This window comes from Desmodus rotundus, chromosome 5 (genome assembly GCF_022682495.2).
Source record: "Desmodus rotundus isolate HL8 chromosome 5, HLdesRot8A.1, whole genome shotgun sequence".
Classification (NCBI taxonomy): Eukaryota; Metazoa; Chordata; class Mammalia; order Chiroptera; family Phyllostomidae; genus Desmodus; species Desmodus rotundus.
Window position 1 is genome coordinate 24,566,499 of NC_071391.1, and position 21,482 is coordinate 24,587,980.

The following is a 21,482-nucleotide window of genomic DNA, read 5'->3' on the forward strand; positions in this document are numbered from 1 at the left end:
TCAGGTGTTATTCACTAGGTATGTTCTCTGGGGAAAAAACAATAATATTCATTAGAGAAAATCTATCTTAGTCTTACTCCCAGGGTCCTGGAACTGCAGCAAACTTTTCACTTTCCAAAGTTGAAGTATCGACTAAGGAAAAGATGAGTAGCAGTTTATTTATTGCGATATCAAGGACATAATTCTAACACTTGACATTTTTGTCTTGGTCTTTAAAAACTTTTGGCACCTAATAAGTGGATTTTGGTAGACTTTTAAAAAGCCCTGCCTGTTTCAGTGATATCTTAAAGAGTTGTTTGTCTTTTTTATTTTGTGAAATGTTTTGTAAAATGTGGGGGGGACAAGAGGAAGTCATGGAAAGGTGAGCTGTCAGTGAGCGTGGAGGGAAAACAAGAAGATGTGAGGGACTAGCCGGTGTGCGCAGGTTGGTGAGGGAGCCTGGGGTGACAGGGGCACCTCCGAGGGGTTCTGCCTAAAGACTGGTCCAGTTTCAAAGTGTGACAGAGACCGTCCCTCTTTGATAGGGACTTTGAATAAGAACTGGGCAAGCAGTCACATCTCAGAAGTTGATAACTAATTTGCTATACTTGAGGAGGAGATGAAAATATGGGAAATATACTCAAAACTAGGAATACAAGTAAAGACACTTGATATACATAGAAAAAAAATAAAATGGTATGTTTCTTCCTTGTTGGTGTCACTGGAAATCTCAGTTGGTATTGTAGATGGTAAGTCTTAAACTGCATTGCAACTAGAACCAATACACTAGTGGGGGGTGTGAAATGACCAATAAGTAGATAAAAGGTGGAAAGGGGACTGTAGGATTAAAGAGCGTATCAGACTCAGGATAGTCTGGTAACAATTTATGCTAACTCTTACCAAAATTACAGACGTGGTGGAGGAATGACTTTTTGACCTATGTGAACTCTTATGTAGCATATAAAAGTCACTTCATAAATATTATTCCATGATCATGCCATTTTTAAATGAACTTTGTCCATGAAGGGCATTGTGCTAGATGCTGTAAGGTATTATTTTACTTTATGTGTGTGAAAAGATTTTGAAAACTTTATAGTGCAGTATAATTCACAGGTTAATATCACTAGCAGTGGTAGCAGGAAGAGGGCTAAAATAATACGTGGTCTATGCTCTCATTAAATTAATATTTCAAATTGGCAAAGCACCGAAAACCTATCAAGGTTTACTTGGGTGTAGAGAAATTGCACTCTCATGCTGATCGAAGTACGTTTTATAGGACAATGTGGCTATTCATATTATAAGAAAATGCGCTTCTGAACTTTTCCCCAAGGATATTTCATGAATTTATGCAAGGATTGTTTAGTAAGAATATTTATCACAAAGCTATTTATAATACAGATAGATTAGAAATAAACACTCATAAATAGAGAGTTGGCTAAGTGAATTATAGTACATAGGGTGGCATATTATAACTCAACATTAGCTTTAGAAAGAATGATGGCAATAAAAATGTTTGATATACTAAGTGAAAAAAAGCAGAATATAAAGCATATAGAGTTGAATTCTATATGCATACATGCACACACCTAGAAAAAAAGACTGGAAAGATTTTATTTTGGGAAATGTTTCCTGGATGGTCTTATTACTGGTGACCTCATAAAGGTGGTATTTCTTTCTTGTATGTTTTCCTGTGTATTCCATATTTTGTTGTGATGAACACAGATGGTCTTCGTTAAGAAAAATGTATTTGCTAAGGGCACTAATGTTCTTCTTGGAGAAGTACTAACAGCATGTGATGTGGTCCAATTAGTAGTGTAGGCAGAAAGCCAGTAGTCCAGACGAGGGGAATGCTGCCTACCCGGGGTGAAGGAGGAAGGCTACGCAAAGGAATCCATCAGGACCGCTGATGGAACTTGAGAAATGGGTAAGATTCAACATCTTAGGCAGAAAAAGCCTTAGCAAGGATGAGGTAGTACCACACCCCAAAATGGGCATTGGAGTTCACAAATCATATTAGGAGGATGGTCTTGAACTGAGAAGTAGAGAGAAATCTATACAACTGGAGAAATTGTTTAAAAGCATGTGGTGAGCCCACACACTCCCTGTAGTAGTCTACTTGGGCTGCCATGACAAGACACTATAGACGGGGCGGATCAAACAGAAATGTATTACTCATGGTTCTGGAGGCTGGGAAGTCTAAGAGAAGGTGCCAGCGGGGTTGGATTCTGATGAGGCCTCGTTTTCTGGTTTGCAGAAAACCCACTTCTCCCCACTCTGGGTCCTCACATGGCTTTTCCTCCATGCATGCATGGAGGGGGAGAGAGAAAAGGCTGTGGTCTCTTCCTCCTCCTCTAAGAACACAGTCCTATTGGATGAGCACCCCACCCTTATGACCTTGTGTAATCATAATTACCTCTTCAATTACCACTACATAATTACCTCAAATAGAGTCACATTGAATGTTAGGGCTTCAACTTATGAGTTTGGGGGAGGACACAATTCAGTCCACGACACCATCCCAGACCAGACTAAAGTGCTTGTGCCACTGGTCTTCCCTGAATAAGGCAGTGGCATTTTGAAAGCAATGTTTTGGGCAGATTAATGTGGCCTCAGTGTGTAGAAAGATACTTAGGAAGTCTTACAAAGTTTTCTGCATGTAACTTCTTCCTTTGCTTTATTTAAAAAAAAAAATAGATAAACGTTCTTGCTTATCCCTTTCCTTATTTTTGTTTTTAGGGACTGCCTCAGGTTTTTTGTGATCAGTTATGAATGTGCCATTTCAGCCTATCAGGCTGTAAAGAATACTTCTGGAGAGTGGGCTCGTGTGTGAAACAGACAGGCAACAGGAAGAGAAGGTTCAGATTTCTCTGGGGGAATAGGACTATTGTCACCAATTCCAGGGAAGTGAAAGTTTCAGTGGTTGGCACTTGCACCAGAAGTATGAGGAACAGGACATAAATCAAAGCTCTTCCCTCTCCTCGCTATAAGGAACCCCCCAGACAGCCTTTGAATCCCCTCTAATGCAGACTCTCCCTCAGCTTCTTTCACTGCTGTGGCCATTCTGGATGATTTAACCACATCCTTCCTACCCACTCTTCGGACATTGCTAGAGCGACTCTCACCTGCAACTGCTGTAGGCTCATCTGTCATCAACGCGCCACGGTGGCTTCCTCACCAGATTAGTGGCTCTTTCCTCAGGGCCGACATCTTCCTCTGATTTATGATTGCCCAGGCCCCTCCTTCTATTGACCAGAAGCATTTGTCTTCGCCCATTCCTGTAACATCTCTTATCCTACAGAATTTCAAAATTAGTGTGTTCTCTCTCAGCCAGGAACGGTTCCGAATGTGTGAGTGGAAAGTGAAAAAATGAGAAACAGGCCCCTTTGATTTGTAGACACAAGTACCTCATGCCCACAGGGAATATGCAGTAGTTCCGTGATGGCCGTGTGCCCCGCCCTGAGAAGCCCTGGTCTAGGAAAATTAAACTCACAGAATAGACTGTGAGAGGAAAATAATGCATAGACTATTGTTTCTTTGCCATTGCAAAAACTACAAACATTGAATTTATATTCTCCACTTTAAAGATGAAACGAGTAAATTTAGATTCATTTGAAAAACTGAGAATTAAGGATGTCATTAGGGTCATAAGCAGACTAGATATTTTAGAGTCTAATTGTACTAAAATGCCTTATTTTCAAATTTATTTTAAAAGAGTTTTATAAACTCATTGAGTTTGTCTCATGTAAATAGATCTTTGTAAAAACGAAGTGAAATAGTGATACATTTAATTCATATTTTGCATTTAGTCTAAGTTTTTATTAAATAATGTTTATTTCTGATTATGAATTGGAAACATGATCTCTATAGAATAGTGACATTTTGGTGGTAAAATGGGAAAAAATATAAGAATTACCTATATGTGGGATCTTTTTAAGCTACACAAGTTCCTTCCAGAGACAGATCTGTATATATTTCTAGGAGAGCTCTCAGCCAAGATAGAAACTCAGATATCATACCCTTTGGTTACATTAGAGCAGAAAATAAATTAATAACTTCTATGGATTGAACTGTGCCCCCCTCAAATTTTATGTTGAAGCCCTAACCCCCAATGCGTCTGTATCTGGAGGTAGGGCTTCTAGGTTAAATAATGTCTTAAGGTTGGGCCCTAATCCGATGGGATTTGTGGCTTTGTCAGAAGAGAAAGAGAGAGATTTCTCTCTTCTCCCGCTGTGTGAGGACACAACAAGAAAGCAGCTGCCTGAAAGCCAGGAAGATATCTATCACCAGACACTGAATCAGCACCTTGATCTTGGTCTTCTCCATCTCCAGAATGGTGAGAAGTAAGTTTCTGCTGTTTAAGGCACACAGAAATGGAGATCACATGGAGGGTTATTAGCAGGGAGGTAGGGGGAGGAGAACGGGGGAAAAGGTAGAGAGAATAAGAAGCATAAGTGTTAGGTACAAAATAGACAGGTTAAGGGTAAATAGGAGGTTAAGAATAGTGTAGGAAATGTAGAAGCCAAAGAACTTACATATATGATTCATGGACATGAACTGAAGGGGGGGGGATGCAGATGGGAGGGGGTGTGTAGGGTGGAGGGGAATGGGACAACTGTAATAGCATAATCAATAAAATATATTAAAAAAATAAATTTATGGATACCAACACCATTTCTTTCACCAAAATATAATTTTTATTTATAATAATTTTATACAATAAATTGTTAGAACTCATTACCAATAAGAAATGAGCTTGGAAAAAAAAAAAGACTGTTAATATATGGTATTTGTTTTGGGAGCCCAAGCAGTTTAAGACAGTGACTACTGTTATGGAGAATTTGGAAGAATTACAAAAGTAACTGAAGTTTTTGCTTCTTTGAGTTACATTCTGTTTTCTATATATAGCAGTGTATAGTCATTGTATTAAAATCAGAAAAAGAAAAAGCACAAAGAAGAAAATGAAAATTCTATCAAAACCCACAAATAACCACAGTTATTATAATTTTAGTAGATACATTTCTGTGGATTCTGTACAGTTACAATTTTTTGTCACTGTGATCATAGATCACAGGGTATATTCAATTTTGCAATTTGCCTTATTCACCTAAAAAACTGTTGTAACTTTTCATCCATATAATTTAACATTAGTTTTTTTGTTTCTTTTTAAAATATATTTTGTTGATTATGCTATTATAGTTGTCCCATTTTCCCCCCTTTATTCACCTCCACCCTACACACCCCCTCCCATCTGCACTCCCCCCCTGTTTAGTTCATGTTCATGGGTCATACATGTAAGTTCTTTGGCTTCTACATTTCCTACACTATCCTTAACCTCCCCCTGTCTATTTACTACCTACCATTTATGCTACTTATTCTCTGTATCTTTTCCACCTGTCTCCCCTTCCCACTCCCGCACTGATAACCCTCCATGTGATCTCCATTTCTGTGGTTCTGTTCCTGTTCTAGTTGTTTGCTTAGTTTGTTTTTAGGTTTGGTTGTTAACAGCTATGAGTTTGTTGTCATTTTACGGTTCATATTTTTTATTTTTTTCTTAGATAAGTCACTTTAACATTTCATAGAATAAGGGCTGGGTGATGACAAATTTCTTTAACTTGACCTTATCTGGGAAGCACTTTATCTATCTGCCCTTCCATTCTAAATGATAGCTTTGCTGGATAGAGTAATCTTGGTTGTAGGTCCTTGCCTTTCATGACTTTGACTACTTCTTTCCAGCCCCTTCTGGCCTGCAAGATTTCTTTTAAGAAATCAACTGACAGTCTTATGGGCACTCTTTTGTAGGTAACTGTCTCCTTTTCTCTTGCTGCTTTTAAGATTCTTTCCTTATCTTTAATCTTGGCTAATGTAATTATGATGTGCCTTGGTGTGTTCCTCCTTGGGTCCAACTTCTTTGGGACTCTCTGAGCTTCCTGGACATCCTGAAAGTCTATTTCCTTGGCCAGATTGGGGAAGTTCTCCTTCATTCTTTTTTCAAATAATTTTCAATTTCTCGCTCTTCCTCTTCTCCTTCTGACACCCCTATGATTCAGATGTTGGAACGTTAAAGATGTCCTGGAGGTTCCTCAGCCTCTCTTCATTTTTTTTGAATTCAGGTTTCTTCATTCTGTTCTGGCCGAATGTTTCTTTCTTTTTCACCAGGGCTGGGCAACCATGTCACCGCATTGTGATGGTGTATGTAGGGGAGGGGTCCAAGAGGGAACAATGCCACTTGATCCTCTCTCTGAGGATTTTCAGTCACTTCCCCGGCTACCCACAGTCAAATTGGTCCTTTCTGGTGCTGATTCCCGGGTGGGTGGGTTCGTATACATTTTAGGCCCCTGTGGCTCTCTCCTGTGAGGCTGGGAGTTTCTCCCGCCGCCTCAGCCCTCACAGGTGTTTTCAGTCAGAGGTTTGAGGCTTGATTTCCCCTGCTGGAGCCCTGGGTTGTGAGGTCTGTCTTGCCCCCAAGTTGTTCCTCCCGGTTTATCTGCATGGGATTGTGGAACCTCCCTGTCTGCCAGTTGCCTCCTCTCCTTGCTGTGAGTCCTCTCCACCCTGGCTCCCTGGCTCCGCCCCTCCTACTGGTCTATATGAATGTTTCTTCTTTAACTCCTTGGTTGTTGGACTTCCATACAGGTTTGATTTTCTGTCAGTTCTGGTTGTTTTTTGTTTTTAAATTTGTTATTGTCCTTCTTTTGGTTGTGTGAGGAGGCTCAGTATGTCTACCTACGCCTCCGTCTTGGCCAGAAGTCTCATTTCCCTGATTTGACCCTTCCCTTTCTAGTTTTAATGGCATCATTATCTTCTGTCAAATAGGTGGAGTTATTTATTTACCCTGTTTTCTGTTGTTTGCCATTTAAGTTGTGTTTAAATTTTTACTATTATAAAGCATTCTCCAATTAACACATTTATACACAAATCTTAATTTTCTGATTATTTCTTCCAAATAAATTCTTAGAAGGGTTGCTAAGTCAAATTATATAAACATGCTTGAGAATTATAATAGCTAGTGCCACATTGTTTTCTAGAATATTTCAGGAGTTTTTGCTCCCATAAGTAGTGAGTGAGAGTTACTACCTACCTGTGGTATGCATGAGATGTCAACAGTCCTGAGCACAGTTATTGAGAAACAAGTATATTCAGATTTGACAAGAGAAAATGTTATACCCATGGTCTAATTTATATGACTTTAATAATTTATAAAGTGATTTTGCTTTGCTTTGTTTTGTTGTTTTTTACTATTTATTAGTCATCTGTGATTCCCGGTTCAATCTTTTGCTATTTTTCTATTAGAGTTATTTCTCATACTGATATTTTTTTTAAAAAAAATCAGGTAAGGGTATTATATACAACTTTATCAGGTTTATTGTATCAAATTTCTAATTTCCCATTGTACCTATGCTTTTTTTAAATGAACAGAAATTGATACATTTTATGCTTGTTCTTTGCTTTTAATGTTCAAATAGACCTTCAGCATCCTGAATTCATGTAAAGATTCATCTGATTCTTCTTAAAATTTTTATAGTTATGCTTTTTCTAGTGTAATATTTGAGTGAAGCTATTTTTTTGCTTTATGTAGTCAAATTAAAATTATCAGTTAAGCTCTATTTACTGACTAAACTTTTTTTGTTTTCCCCATTGAGTTGGGACACAAATTTTATAAAATACTAAATTATTATATATACTAATTTCTGTTTTTTAAGTTACCTAATGTACCTAATACTTTTAGAGTTATTATAGCTTTATGATATATTTTAATATCTGATAAAAGTTTCCTATTGCTGCACCTGTTTTCAGATTTTACTTGAATGACCCTGGCTGTTTATACTTATGAATGAATTTTGAATTATATTTCAACACCCTAAAATCATCCTACAGGGGTCCGTATTAGGCTATTCATTAATTTCATGAGAATTGACACCTTTTACAGTATTCAGTCTTTGCATATAGATTGAATCCTTTTCTACATATATGCCTATTCTTGACTCTCAGTCAAATTTTAAAATCGTATAAGGGTCTCACATTTTAAAATAACTGTTATTCCACCCTGGCTGGTGTGGCTCAGTGAATTGAGCACCAGACTTTGAAGCAGAAGGTCGTCAGTTCGATTCCCAGTCAGGGCACATGCCTGGGTTCTGGGCCAGGTCCCCAGTAGGGGGCGTGCAAGAGACAACCACACATTGATGTTTCCCTCCCTCTCTTTCTCCTTCCCTTCCCTTCTCTAAAAATAAATAAATAAAATATTTAAAAAGAATAATAATAGTAGTTGTTATTCCTAGTTGGTTTGGCTGCTGGGTTGGATTTCTCCCCAATATATTTTTTAAATATCTGTATTTGGTGAACAAAAAAGAAAAAAACTATTGATGTTTTATAATTTATTTTTTGCTTGATCACTTTATTAAAGATTCTTCTTTTTGTTATTTCTCATTTGATTCACAAAAATTGTCTAAGAATGAAATCATATTAAATTTATTAATCATGATGATTTTGCTTATTCTTTAGAAGAACTATTTCTCATTTTCTGATTTTATGTTTTATTGCACTGGTTATAATCATAAAAATAAATGTTCTTACCACAGGGGAAAAAAGAAAAAATAGCATATTTTTGCCCACATGAATACCTGGAAAGTTAGAGGTATTTATTTTATTTTTTCCTTGCCCACGTCCCTTTTTGGTGATGTTTTACATTTTTACTTTATCCTTTGCTCTATGGAGACTTATTTTAAAATTTAAATTTTTAAAATTTTTTCTGATCATTTTTGTAGCAGTTGAATGATGTTCTGGTAGCCTTACTGCTTAATATTACTCATATTATATTACAATTTTCCCATAGTGAAGGAATTTCATTAAATCCATAATAATCTGAAATGTATGTGAGTAATATATTTCTGACTTTTTGTATTCATGAGCATATCTTTTGTCTCCCATAACCAAAAATAATAATTTAGCTAGATACTGAATTCTTATATTAAAAACCGTTTTCCTCTAAAAGCTTCATAGATTCTGCGTCATTTTCTTAGGTATTCATTGTTGCACAAAATTGGTCTAAACATAACTGAATTTCCCCTATGTCTGAAATTCATACTTTTCACACAGTTATATTTAAATGTTAGTCATTTTTTTCATTAAAATTGACTTATCCCGCATTAACCTATTTGACCTAAAGTCATGAGCCTATTTGGAACAGGAAAGTTTTCTTCTGTTTTTTCATCATTGGTTAAGTTTAGTTTATTCTGGATTCTTCTCCAGTAACACCAAATTGTATAGGTTTAATAATGATGTCTTGACATTCCAGATGCTTAACCTTATCTGATAAATTTTATATCTTATCCTTTCTCTATATCCTATGAGATTTTCTCAACCTATCAATTAGTCCTCCCTAAGACTAATTTTTATTTTCTACCATTTTGAGTCTGCCTTTTTTCTGCTTCTAAGACAGATTTTAACTCTACTACTGAGCCTTTCATTTCCTTGCCATTGCTCCTCATTCAGCTCTCTCTTCATCCCAGGTTGAAACCCTATTCCTTCTCTTACTAGCTGTGTGACCTTGGTTAGGATATTTAACCTCTCTGTTCTCCATTTTTTCATCAACAAAAAGAGGAAATAATTCTTTCCAAAAAAGTGAAATTAACTTGTCCTTGAAAACATTTAGAAAAGTTTCTAGCTCATAGGAGTGTGCCCATAAATTTTGTTGTTGCCATCATTGTCATCGTCGTCATCATCATCGTCGTCGTCGTCATCCTCTCTGCCTGCATCTCAGCAATGTTCCTCTTCTGTCATCTAATTCTGTGTGTATGTATGTTTACGGGAGTCATGTTGTTTTGAATTTGGGGGGAACAAAGTGCAGATACTCTCTAAAATGTACTCCTGCTTTAAATTTTTCTCTAGATCTTCATCTTTTATGTTGTAGAATATTTTCATAAGCCTTATATTGTTGCTGTTAATTTTTCTATTTATACCTCTTTGTAAACAGTGAGGTCTCTTGACAGTAGACAGGATAGATAAGTTCTCCTTAGTTCCCCTAAATTTTACCTTGGGCATCGTCAGGATTCTCCCCGCCAATCTTAAGTGGGAGGGCTGGTTCATATGCACAGTATTCAGGCAAACTGCTGCTGACTGGCTGTTATGTAGCAGGAGGGGTAGGGCTGCATTTAGCACCACTCTCCCGCTCTCGTCTGTGACTATCCCACTCTACAGAGGGGAGCGGATCCTTGGATGAGTTCAGTGATCATTCAGTGTGTTCATCCCTTGCTCAGAGTAGCAGGTGCAAACTGCACTCTGTGAATTGCATTTTCACCTCACTCTCTTGTCTTGCTTCATATTACTGATTCATGTTCCAGATGTGAGATGTCACTGTGTGCCTGGTTCTGCCCCCTGCCAGGCTGCATTGTTGTGACCTGTAGTCCCGGAATAGATCTAAGATAGTATTGATGGCGGTTTAAGGCCGATGTGGACCTGGCTCCTGTGTTTTAGGGCAACAGGTGTTTGGTCTGTGTAGTAGGCAAAAGTCATACAGGCAGGTGTATAAAAACCTCTTGCTTTCTAGCTGCTTGCTTTCATTATTTTGTCTTAAAATCTTATGCACACTTGAATGGAGCTTCTCTTCAGGGTCTGGAAGCATGTTGACTAATCTATATAGTGCCTTTGACACTTTGCATCTATACATGTGCTTTTATAACTATTTCAAGAAACTTGAGAGGAGTTGAATAAGGCCCCTTCAGATAGTTTTTAAATTTACCAACTTAAAAAAATAACTTTCTAATTATAGGATATACAGTCAGAGGTATCCTTTACACCAAGTCTTTGGTTTTGTAGTTGAAGGAACTCTTTTGTAGGGAAGTTGCCTCACTTGTCGGAGGTCAGACAGAGGCCAGAGCCCAGGTCAGCGTTTTTGTCCTCTAGTTCCTTCCTTGTTGAAAACCACCCCCCACAAAACTTTAAAGCTGTTCTGTCTAGTCTAGATTCTCAAATCAGAGTTTCTCCTATTTATTCCTTTCTTAAACAGCAGAAGTCTTTTTTCACATGGAAAAATAGAGAACTTAAAGTAAAAATCCACTGAAAAGCACCAATGTTCTCCATTGTTCAAGGACTTGAGTGAACTTTTTATGTCTTTCTTCCCAACTCTTTTCTAGACCTCTTTCTAACAATTTATAAGTACAGCGAATGTTGGAATTGGAATGCTAGTTCTCTTAAAAGGGTTCATTCTTTAATACGTAATTATGTTGTGACACTCCACCTTCCAATGACTGTCCCTGATGTTTCAGCTGCTGGATGCCTGCTCCTCTCGTCTGAAAATGGCCTGCCCAGCCAGAACCCTGTACACCCCAAAAGGAGAGCTGATCCAGTCGTGGGACGACATAGAGCGAGACATGGTCATCTGTGTGTCCCCAGGACGTGGCTTCATAACCCAAAAAGGTATAGTGACAGTTTCCTGTCCATCAAATTTCTGAAGAATTAAAGCATTCATTCTGTTCTTCAAAGAACTTACCCTCCACTGCACTGTTCGGTTCCGTGTTACCAAGTTTTCATTCATGTCTCTATGTGCTGGAACCTCACAGAGGACACTATTGCTCTGTAGACTTCAGAGTTCCATCAGTCTTTCACCTTATCCAAGGGGCTTATTTGCAGAAATTCTGAAGGGCCTGGCTTGAAGGTATTTCCTTAGCATGAACTCTGAAGCAAGTGAGGCTCCACTGACTTCCTACTTTCAAGTTTTTGAAACTTAGTGTTTTATTAATAGCAACTACTCAGTTTGCAGATTTCCTTTCTTTGGTTATAAATATATGCTCGTTTTATCATCTTGTCTGCTCTTTGATATTTTTCTTTGATAAATGATAGCAGTGGAAAAGAACATGTGTTAGTTTTTAAACCAACTGATGTCCTTTATCCTATTTATCCTGAAGAATTTAAAGCCCTTTGGTAGGCAGGCATATACCAGCAAAGACATAATTTTTAGGAAACTTTGAAGAACATTGGTATTACTTTAGAGGAAATTAAAAGATTAAGAAGTGAATTACCTGGGATACCTAAAATAATAAGACTAAGTTATTTCTTTTACAAAAGTCACCATAAATTATTATTGCTATGTTATATATAAGGTACATAAACCAAAAACTTTTCAAACTGTTGCCATCATAGTTTTTACATTTAGTCCAGAAGGGACAAGAGCATAGGAATGAAGACTAAAAAGTAGGAAAAGAGGAGTTTGTCGGGAAGCCTAGCACTGTTTTGAGGGGTGCTACAACTGTTCCTCCAGCACCTTCCTATATATCAGGGAAGAGGCTGCAATCTTGTATTCTTGTATTCTCTTGTCCCCGTCACCCACCGTCACCCAGCACCCCAGCTCTTGGTGACCCTCATTATGTGGTTCCTTAGAAGAACAAATCAATGGTGGGGTTCTTAGCATCAGTAAGGGTTAGTCAACAGCTTTCTGTCTTCCCCAAGCGCAAAATCTATAAATCTTGCAGGCTTCCTTCCCTGAAAGAACGTTTGATCTATTTAAGTAGATGAACACACTTGAAGTACTACAGCACAACTGGATAGTAGGAGGCACTTTCTGAGCCCCTTCAGTATTTGTGCTTCATCTTTCATACTCTTGGATTGGCCCTCCGTTGCCTGGACCCCTCCCTCCTGGCATCATTGTGTTTATCGGGCCTTTCTGATAAATAAAGCTAACTGTGCTTCAGTCAACCTAGCCAAAAAGGTATCCAAAATACGGTGAGAAAAGTAGGCTGCTTTCCCAGAGGCAGGCTTGTTACCAATAAAAACTGTGAAGGGAAGAGAGAAAACTGGAAATCAAATATTACTCTCCCTACCATTTTCCTCCACATTAACTCTGTGAACCTGTGACAAGGCGTGTGGACAAATGCACATTCTTCAGCTTTGTAACCACCTGGATTACCATGATGTGAAAGTTGACTCTTTTTTTATGAAAGTAGATCCCCATATTTCCTTTGTACGGTGAAAGCGTTAGTGGTTTTCTGCAATTGCCTGGATTCTTTCCAGTAAGTGATAGATGATCTAAAAAAATCTGATTGATTGCAGACTTCTAATTTGGTTGTCCTTTAGAAACTTATTTTCCTATATGAGTGCCATCTCATTGTTTTTTTCTGAAATAATTAAGTTAGAAGTATAAATATTCAGAATATTTAAAAAGAGAAATGCTACTAGTATGTACATCCTTATTAATTTTTCTGTGACTTCCTGTCTTATATGTAGTAGAAAATAAGACAACCTGGGAGTTTCAAAACTAAACACTTTTAATAACTTATTTCACTTACTATAATGTAAAAACTTTTAGCATGTGGAGGTTAGTCATCAAAGAATCAAATCTGGTTTTTGAAAAAAACTTTATTTTGGCAAAACCAATCAGATACTGTTAGAATGGTTTCCTTCACACTAAATTAAAAGAGTGCTTTATACCATTTTCCTGAGATCTGAACTCTATTCTCACTGCTGTATTTACCATCTTTTCAGTGGGTTCAATTTTTAGACCACTCCTAGGGTAGCTTTCAATTCAGGCTCTATCAAACACTGAGAGGAAGGAAGCCCTCTCTCGCAACTGCCATCCCGTAGGAATCCAAAGAGTGTTAACACATATATGATGTGATAAGCAAGTCAGGTGTGCAACGAGAGAGTCCAGCGTGGGAGCTGAGGATTTCTGAGGGAACTTGAAGTGCTTCAGTATCCTGGACTTTTAATTATTTTCCATAAATACATTGACTTGTCTCTCAAAATATTTTTTTAACAGAGTTAAAACAGCTGATGGAGATCAGAGCAAATTATGCCAGAATCCGAAGGCAGCAGGGCCCTGAAGCCACAGACATTGTGGTGTCTCCATCCAAGAAGCTGCAGAAGCTGATACATCAACACAGTGTCTAGCAGACCCATCGTATTTTGTGCTGCGTTTTGTTAGCATAGCCTATATATATATATACATATATATATACAGGCTATGTATATATACTTGCTCTGATGTGATTATTATTCATCCTTTTTAATTTTATGCTGTCTCTTTAAAAAGTTATCACCCTTCACAGTTTACGTAGAACAGCATTTGATGCCTCAAATTTATTCTTGAAAAGGCAACAAAACTAGATGAAGAGATGCCAGTAAAATAACTATGTTAAGTATATTTTCTTGCAGAAAGAAAGGAAAACTACTAGTTATTACTGAAAAATAATTTAGTGTTGTCACATTATATATATATATTTAAATAATGAAATAGACTCTTTGACCACGGAACATTAAATTTGACCCAGACTGACATTTTTCTGGCCCAGCCACCGTATTTTGCAAACTCCATGTTAGAATCCTGCATTTACTGAATGAAAATGAAATGGCTGGTGGCCACCGAATACCATGGGAGTCGATCTTTCCTCCTGCAATTTCCCCTCAGTTTGGCCTGCAGTGAGAGTGCCGGGCTCTATGGGGCCTGGCTCCACGTGCTCACAAGATTGAAGCTGGAATGTCCCGGACATAACGCAGTAACAAAAGTCTAGACTGTGTCCTCAGTGCCGAAACTGTCGGAGAGGATATACGCACTATTTGAAGAAAAAGTCATGTAATGACTTTTTTATATATATATAAAGGGATCGAGGGAGATGCTTAGCAATCTTAGGTGTCAATTTCTTCCTACGTTAAAGAAAGAATCATTAAAAAAACTAACAGTGACAAATCAGAGTTTGGTTTCTGGTCCTTGTGGAAAATTTCCAGAGAAACGCTTTTTCTCCCTCTTGCTCTGAAAGCCACTCACAGCTCTGCTCGAATATAAATTGCAGACTGGCTAGGTGTGTGCAGAATGGCTCAGCGGGGCTCACTCCTCCATCCACCACTGTAATGTGATGCAGGAAAGCAGTAGATCATTTCCACGGAAGGGGGCTCTCGGTAATCACTGCAAAAGGCCTGGTATTTACTCCCAGCCTTCAAATCAGTAGGGCTGCAGGAATAAATCCCTGCCTCCTCCAACACTGCTGAAAGCAGAGCACGTTGAGATGAAATTTCCCATGTTACCCCCACAGCCATTTGCCCTTTCGCAGACGTTTTCCCTACACATGGTGCGATGTCAGTGGTGTGAAGGCGTTCCGGAACACCTTTGTGATGCAAACAAGAAAAAGATTGCATGTCTTTTTTTAACAAGAAGGTCCAAGCAAGAAGGGTTACGGAACATGCTCCCAGTTATGAAGTGGGCCAACAGGATTTTTTTTAATTTAAATTTTTTTCAATTATAGTTTACATTCAGTATTATTTTATATTAGCTTCAGGTGTACACCATAAGGCCAACAGGATTCTTAACCTGCTGGGCCTCTCCTTGGAATGACTGGATGGCAGTCCCCTTGGACACAGAGCATTTCATGTGTTTTCAAAGTATCTTGAAAACAAAGGCATTTCTCAAGGTGCAAAACTACCTATCATTTCGTTGCCAAGGATAAGTTGATTTGCTATGAAAATGGCATAATTTCACCCTGGATCAAATGTGCAAATTCCTGCGAAGTCTTCATTGTTGCACGTGAATGCGCCTGAAGCGAAAATTGGTAATATCACACAATGCTGTATCAAGCACCAGGAGACATAAGGCAAAACTCTTAACAGAACTTTTCTATTACGAGTAAATGGGATTTTAGATGTAATATAACAGTCATCAACACATCACATTTTACCAGCAAGGCAGCGACACTTACTTTGTTGACAACGGCTTGCCCAAGATATGTTGGCAGTTCATAGCCACTTTTACCTTGGACAAAGAACAGCCCTGCTCCTTCCTTATTATTGACCTTCCTCTTTGGTTGGCTGGAAGGTGGACTGGGGAGCAGTTACTCTACCATCAGCAAGGGCTACAGGATAAGACTATTGCAATTCTGTTCAGCCCTCCAAGGCTTTTAATAAACCTAGTAATTTCCTTTGGGGACCTGTTTATCAAATTTGAATCAGCCTCATATGTAAAAGTCACATTTCAATATTTTCTATCAACTGGAAACCATTTATTATTAAATACTATAGCAGCCATTCTCAAGTCCACAGCTTTCTCCAGAAATATATTTCCTGCTGGTTCACAAACACCCTTGAGGTAATCCAGATGTTAATGAACAGCATATCGGCATTTGCAATTATCCTCGGGTGAAGGACTTTTCTAGAAGTTTCTGCCACACCTCCAGCTTTGGTTGCCTGATGAAGTGTTGGAGAATGAAGCTGTATATACAGTTTCTAAGCAAGTTAACTAAAACCAACATGCCTAAAAGTTTGACAGACATTTTGAGATGAACTGACAGCATTTATAAATAAGGATCATTTTTATCAGGATGTTTATGTCAGCTTTGTAAAACAGGACCCATTAGTAATGATTCCAAACGCAGAGGTAGTTCCTGAGAGCCATAACCCTGAATTTCCTTTTTATTTTCTTGATTGTTTATAAAAACTAAATATTTTTTTATGGGTTAAGAAAATAAAGCAACAAACAAACAACAACAAAAGGTAAAGATAAATCTGCTCTCTTTCAAGAGAGAATCACTTAGAAATTGTGGCTCGTTGCCGTTGTAGCATTTGTGAGCTAACCTTTCTTAATAGCCCAGGTGTGCCGAGAGTCATCGAGATTTGTGATTCGCCCAGGCAGCAGTTTTTTCCTGGCATCATTTGGAAGAGAGCAATCAAAATGCACAGGTCTGCGTTCTTCTCGGGCATTGCAAAATCAGATGCAAATGTCCTCAGTTAAGTGGAATGTAGACCCAGTGGTGATCCTCTGGGGTTTTTATTACACTAATGTCTCCGGTTCCCTCCTGCCTCTGAACACGTCTCAACCCCTCCTAAGGCTTGGTAAGCAGAAAGAAAGAGCAGCGGTTTTGTTCTCCACACAATAAACTGGAATTCGGCATAAATGTCATGATTTGGGGCTGCTCAGCCAGAAGCAGCTGCAAAGCAAGATCAACAAAGACCACTCAGGAGAGGGCTGATGAAAGTAAATGGACCAACTGCAAATAGTGGATGTTCAGTGGGTGCCTGCTGCCAGCTATAGTATTTCCTAATTCTTCCAGTCTGTAATGTGAGACTACTATCAGTAGGCTGTCACCCGGTACCATGTGTGCAAATAGAAATATATGAGGAAAGAGGAAGTGCTTACGCCCATGGTGCAACTGGGCTGGGGGAGGGAGGAAGAAAGGAGACGGGAAATCATATTTATACGGCAAGTAAAATGGGGATTCTGAAGGTTCAGTCAACTGCTGGGTCCATAAGGTCTTGGCTTATCAGTCCTAGAAGTGCTGAACTTAGGAATTAGGACTGGGGTTTCAGTCTGGGTGAGGATGGGCAACAACGTCAGCTCTGTCAGACCAACTGAGGCAGCTGGACAGTCGGTCTCTAGGTGCCACCAGCAGCAGCTGTTTTACAGGAAAGTGCCCAAAGGTACATTCTCTTAAACTAGTCTGCAGACTGCGCTGGAGGGGAAGAGAGGAGAGGAGGGACCCCCAGGAAATGCTAGGGTTAGTGCTCCACCAAGTATGAGATTTGATTATACTCCAAACACTTTTTAAATTTCTACCACTCTTTCTCCTCTTCCTTCCTGTCTTTTCATTCCTTGCCTTTTGACCTCTCTTCTCAGTCTTCCTTGCTTTTTTCTTCTAAGGGCCTTTAAGTCCCATCTTTTATCTTAAAAACAGTCCTCCCTGGAGCTATTTGTAGATCAGCAAGAATGCTTCTCAAAGTTTAATGTGTGCACAGTTGTGATAAAATACAGAGTCCCAGGCTTGGTGGTGGAGATTCTTACTGAGGTGGGGCAGGGAGTCTGCATTCACAAGCCTCTGGGACAGAGAGTGGTAGCTGACTGCATTTTAGGAAATTCGCCCAGGAGTTCTTTGGCCGTCAGCTGGACGGGGCCCAGGCGCTAAGTACAGTTTCAAGAGCACTGTGGGTGCCTTTATTCTCATGCTCGGGTTGTGAAGGCAAAGAAGCACTTGCTGTGTGTGTAAGGATTTGATTCCAAATGTCCTCACGTTTACTCTTCACCATTTCCTTGAGAAATAATGGAAATGGCCTTGTGTCTGGACCAGCCACCCAGAGGGTAAAACAAGCAAGTTTGAGGTACTGAAGCTTCCCATGTTAATTAAGCTGCCTTTGGTGCTGATAAAATTGTGCTGTTATAAAGGTCACAAGAATGATGTCAGGGTAGGAACAGAGTAATTTTGAGGGTAGGGGAAATAGCCAGCTTCCTGGACTTTTCTTATGCATTTTTATATGTACAAAGAGAAACAGCTTTGAAACCAGGAGCGGGAGGGGTCCTATTTGCCAAAGTGACCCTTTTTCCACTGAAGGAACTTCTTGCTAAGCCTCTCTGTTCTGTGTTTGCTCAGTCCTGGCAAGTTAACTTCAGTAACGAGTGCTCTTACACAAATTAATTTTCAAGATAGTTTTCTTGCCCCATAAATGGAATCCATGTAGATTGGGAGACAGATACATTCCTCAGAAGAAAGAAAATACAAAGAAAATTAGTTTTTCAAGGAACTAATTCATATATAAACAAAGCCAGGCACTCTCTTCTGGGAGCCAGGCATGCAAAGGTGCACACACTGGGGTGTGGCTACGTGATAGTGCAGAGGCCTCGAATGTGGGAGTGATGAGCATGCAGTGAGGTGGGAGGGGTGGGCACGAGCCGGATGCTGGAGGGCTTTGTAGGTCATGCTAAAGAGTTGGAATTTTTCTTTTCTTTTTTTTTTTAATGTGCATTTGGAAGCCATTAAAGGGAACTAGATATTTTATATTAAGTTAAGCCCACTCAGGTTGGCAAGTTATGAAGACACACTCAAGATTTATCTCTAGTGATGGAGGTTTGTTGGAAGAATTAAAAGGAAGCAGGAAAGCCCAGGAAAGTCCAGCACCCAGGCTTCATGGTGATCTCCCACTCAAGATGCATGGCCTGCTTGTCCGAATGGCCACCCAGTTGTCTGCTGTTTTGCCTCTTGACTTCCCGGTTTCTCTGTGCTTCTTGCCTCTGCCATGAAACTCCTACTTTTCCATGGGCTCTTCTGCTCTATGCTGAGATGCTCACTTACCTCCTCATGGCTTCTGCTGCTTCATGGCTTCTGTTTCCTGCTTTCTATTATATATATATATATATATATATATATATATATATATATATATATATATATATATATATATATATAGGCTCCACTGCCACTGCACCATCTGAATTACTTTCTCTGTGTCTTCTAATGGAAGGGTGAATGGCTGGAGGCCAGCCAATGCCTGCCTTTTACTGCTTCTCTTAACATTAGGATATGAGGGATCCCATGATATACAAAGCCCAGCTTGCCTGTGTAAGCAACGGTGTTGGTTGGTTTCTCCTTGGGAAACTGTGGACGTGACTGGCCTTCAGGGCTCTATGGCATTTTCAGTATGGATGCACGGTTCTGCCACCATTACGATCTTTTCCTCTCTTCACCGTTGAGAAATGAAATTCACAATGGAATCAGCTAAGCTGTCACTATTCCTCTTTAGTTATTGAGAGGCTTGCCCTTGAGTACCTGTTCTACGTTGACCTTGATGGGGTAACCTTGGTGATCTTTACTATACAAGCAACACAAACTTGAGGTTGAAACCTGTGGCTTTGTTAGAGTATCATGGATAACAGTTGGACTCTTTTAAAAAGATTTTATTTATTTATTTCTAGAGAGGGGGGAAGGAGGGAGAAAGATGGAGAGAAACATCAATGTGTGGTTGTCTCTTGCACGCCCCCTACTGGGGACCTGGCCCACAACCCAGGCATGTGCCCTGACTGGAAATTGAACCAGCGACCCTTTGGTTTGCAGTCCTGCACTCAATCCACTGAGCCACACCATCCAGAGCTGGACCCTTAAGTTACACTTCCAAATGCAATCAAATCTGTCCGAGAAGTGGATCTTGCAGAATACCTTGGCAAAATTCTAGACACTTTGGCATCCACACAGTTTTTCCAAATCAATTTGAATGCCAAACCCTTTTTATTAGACCTTTCCTTGCCTCTGGTTTAATGCAGTCATTTTGATAGAGTGAATTCCGCTGAGGATCTTGATTTTTGTTGCCATCTCTCCCTCTCCCTGCGCTCTGCAAGCCCAGCCTGGTTAACAACTTTCTCAATGTACTTAGAAGTTGTTTCCTCACAGTGGCTTACTTCAGGCCGTTAGCTTGGATAATACTGAGGCTTTCTAACTAGTCATTGTACACCCTCAGCCTCACTCCTCTCCCGTTCTTTATCCTCTCTAGAATGAAAATCGTATTATGTTACTCTCTCCCTTAAACACTTTTAGTGGCTCTTCATTGTCATCCAAATATAGAACAAACTCCTGCAGGTGGCACCCCACCCTGTGGGAATGCTGTGCTTCCTGAGCCCTGTAGTCTCAGTTTCCATCCCCTTTGTTCACAGAGATCTGCTCCCCACTCATCCTAAATGTTCCCTCAGTCCCCCGCAAATCGGGTGTTCTCTGTTCTATGTCTTTGCACAGTCTCCTCTTGTAGCTTTCCCAGGAAATTGTCCCTGACAACTGCCCACACCCAGATCTGTTAGGGACTCCCTGTCCCCTTTGTAAACTCCTTGAAAGTGAGACAAAGCTTGTTCACACCAGTATTCCCAGTGTCTGAGTATTCCTTACTTATAGCATATAACAGTGAATATTTGTTGAATGAATGCAAGATTTAGGATAACTGGTTAAAAAGTATCTCTTTTTAAGATAGGAATTGAATCAGAGTTTGGCTTTTTGTTAGAACTTTCTTCTCCTCACATGCAGTTTTATGGACTGAATATTTTTTTTTCCCTCCAAAACTCAGGTGTTGAAATTCTATGCCCCAATGTGATGGTATTAAGAGCAGGGTCCTTGGGAAGTAATTAGGATCAGATGAAGTCATTAGGATGCAGCCCTCATAAACAGAATTAGTGCCCTTGTAGGAATCGTAAGAGAGCTTCCTTCCCTGCTCTGCTCTTTGCCATGTGAGGATACAATGAGAAGTCAGCAGTGTACAATCCAGAGGAGGATGCTGGCACCCTGATCTCAGACTTCCAGGCCCCGCACCTAGGAGAAATAAATTTCTGTTGCTTGTAAGCCAGTGGTACTTTGTTATAGCAGTCCAAGCTAAGACGTGCATTATCACGTCAACCCATACACTGTCACACAACTTCCTTGTAAAACAAGTCTTGCACTTGTTGATAAGGTAGTATAGACTGACTGAATTTCCTTTATCACCAAGCAAACCAAAGCAATGCTGACTCTGATCCCTTCTTGCTAGCTGTAACTTTGAAAACATTCCTAAGACCTGATAGAGTGGAAAACCACCTTCTCTCATCAGTGCCCAGATGGACCCTTAACTGCTCGTTGCCTCTGCTGCAAGCAGCAGGGCTTGGAAGGGAAGACGTCACCCCTGTTCACAAGTGTGATGATTTGTGGCTGAGACGGGAGAGCCTGCTCTCTGAACCACATGCCCCCTGGTGCAGGCAGGCGAAGGAAAGATGAATGGCATTATAAGACAGACATCTGAATGTTTCGTAT

At 39.6% G+C, this 21,482-nt stretch overlaps 1 protein-coding gene across 2 annotated transcripts in view; it reads left to right on the forward strand.

Moving 5' to 3' along the window:
* DCDC1 (doublecortin domain containing 1) overlaps positions 1–19,043 on the forward strand; it is a 367,520-nt gene extending 348,477 nt beyond the window's left edge. For both annotated transcript variants that reach the window (XM_045194050.2, XM_045194047.2), the window contains 2 exons: positions 11,241–11,391; positions 13,727–19,043. In XM_045194050.2, the coding sequence (XP_045049985.2) occupies positions 11,241–11,391; positions 13,727–13,857 (282 nt within the window). In that variant the 3' untranslated portion in view covers positions 13,858–19,043. The remainder of the gene's footprint in view (positions 1–11,240; positions 11,392–13,726) is intronic.
* Positions 19,044–21,482: the final 2,439 nt, after the last annotated feature.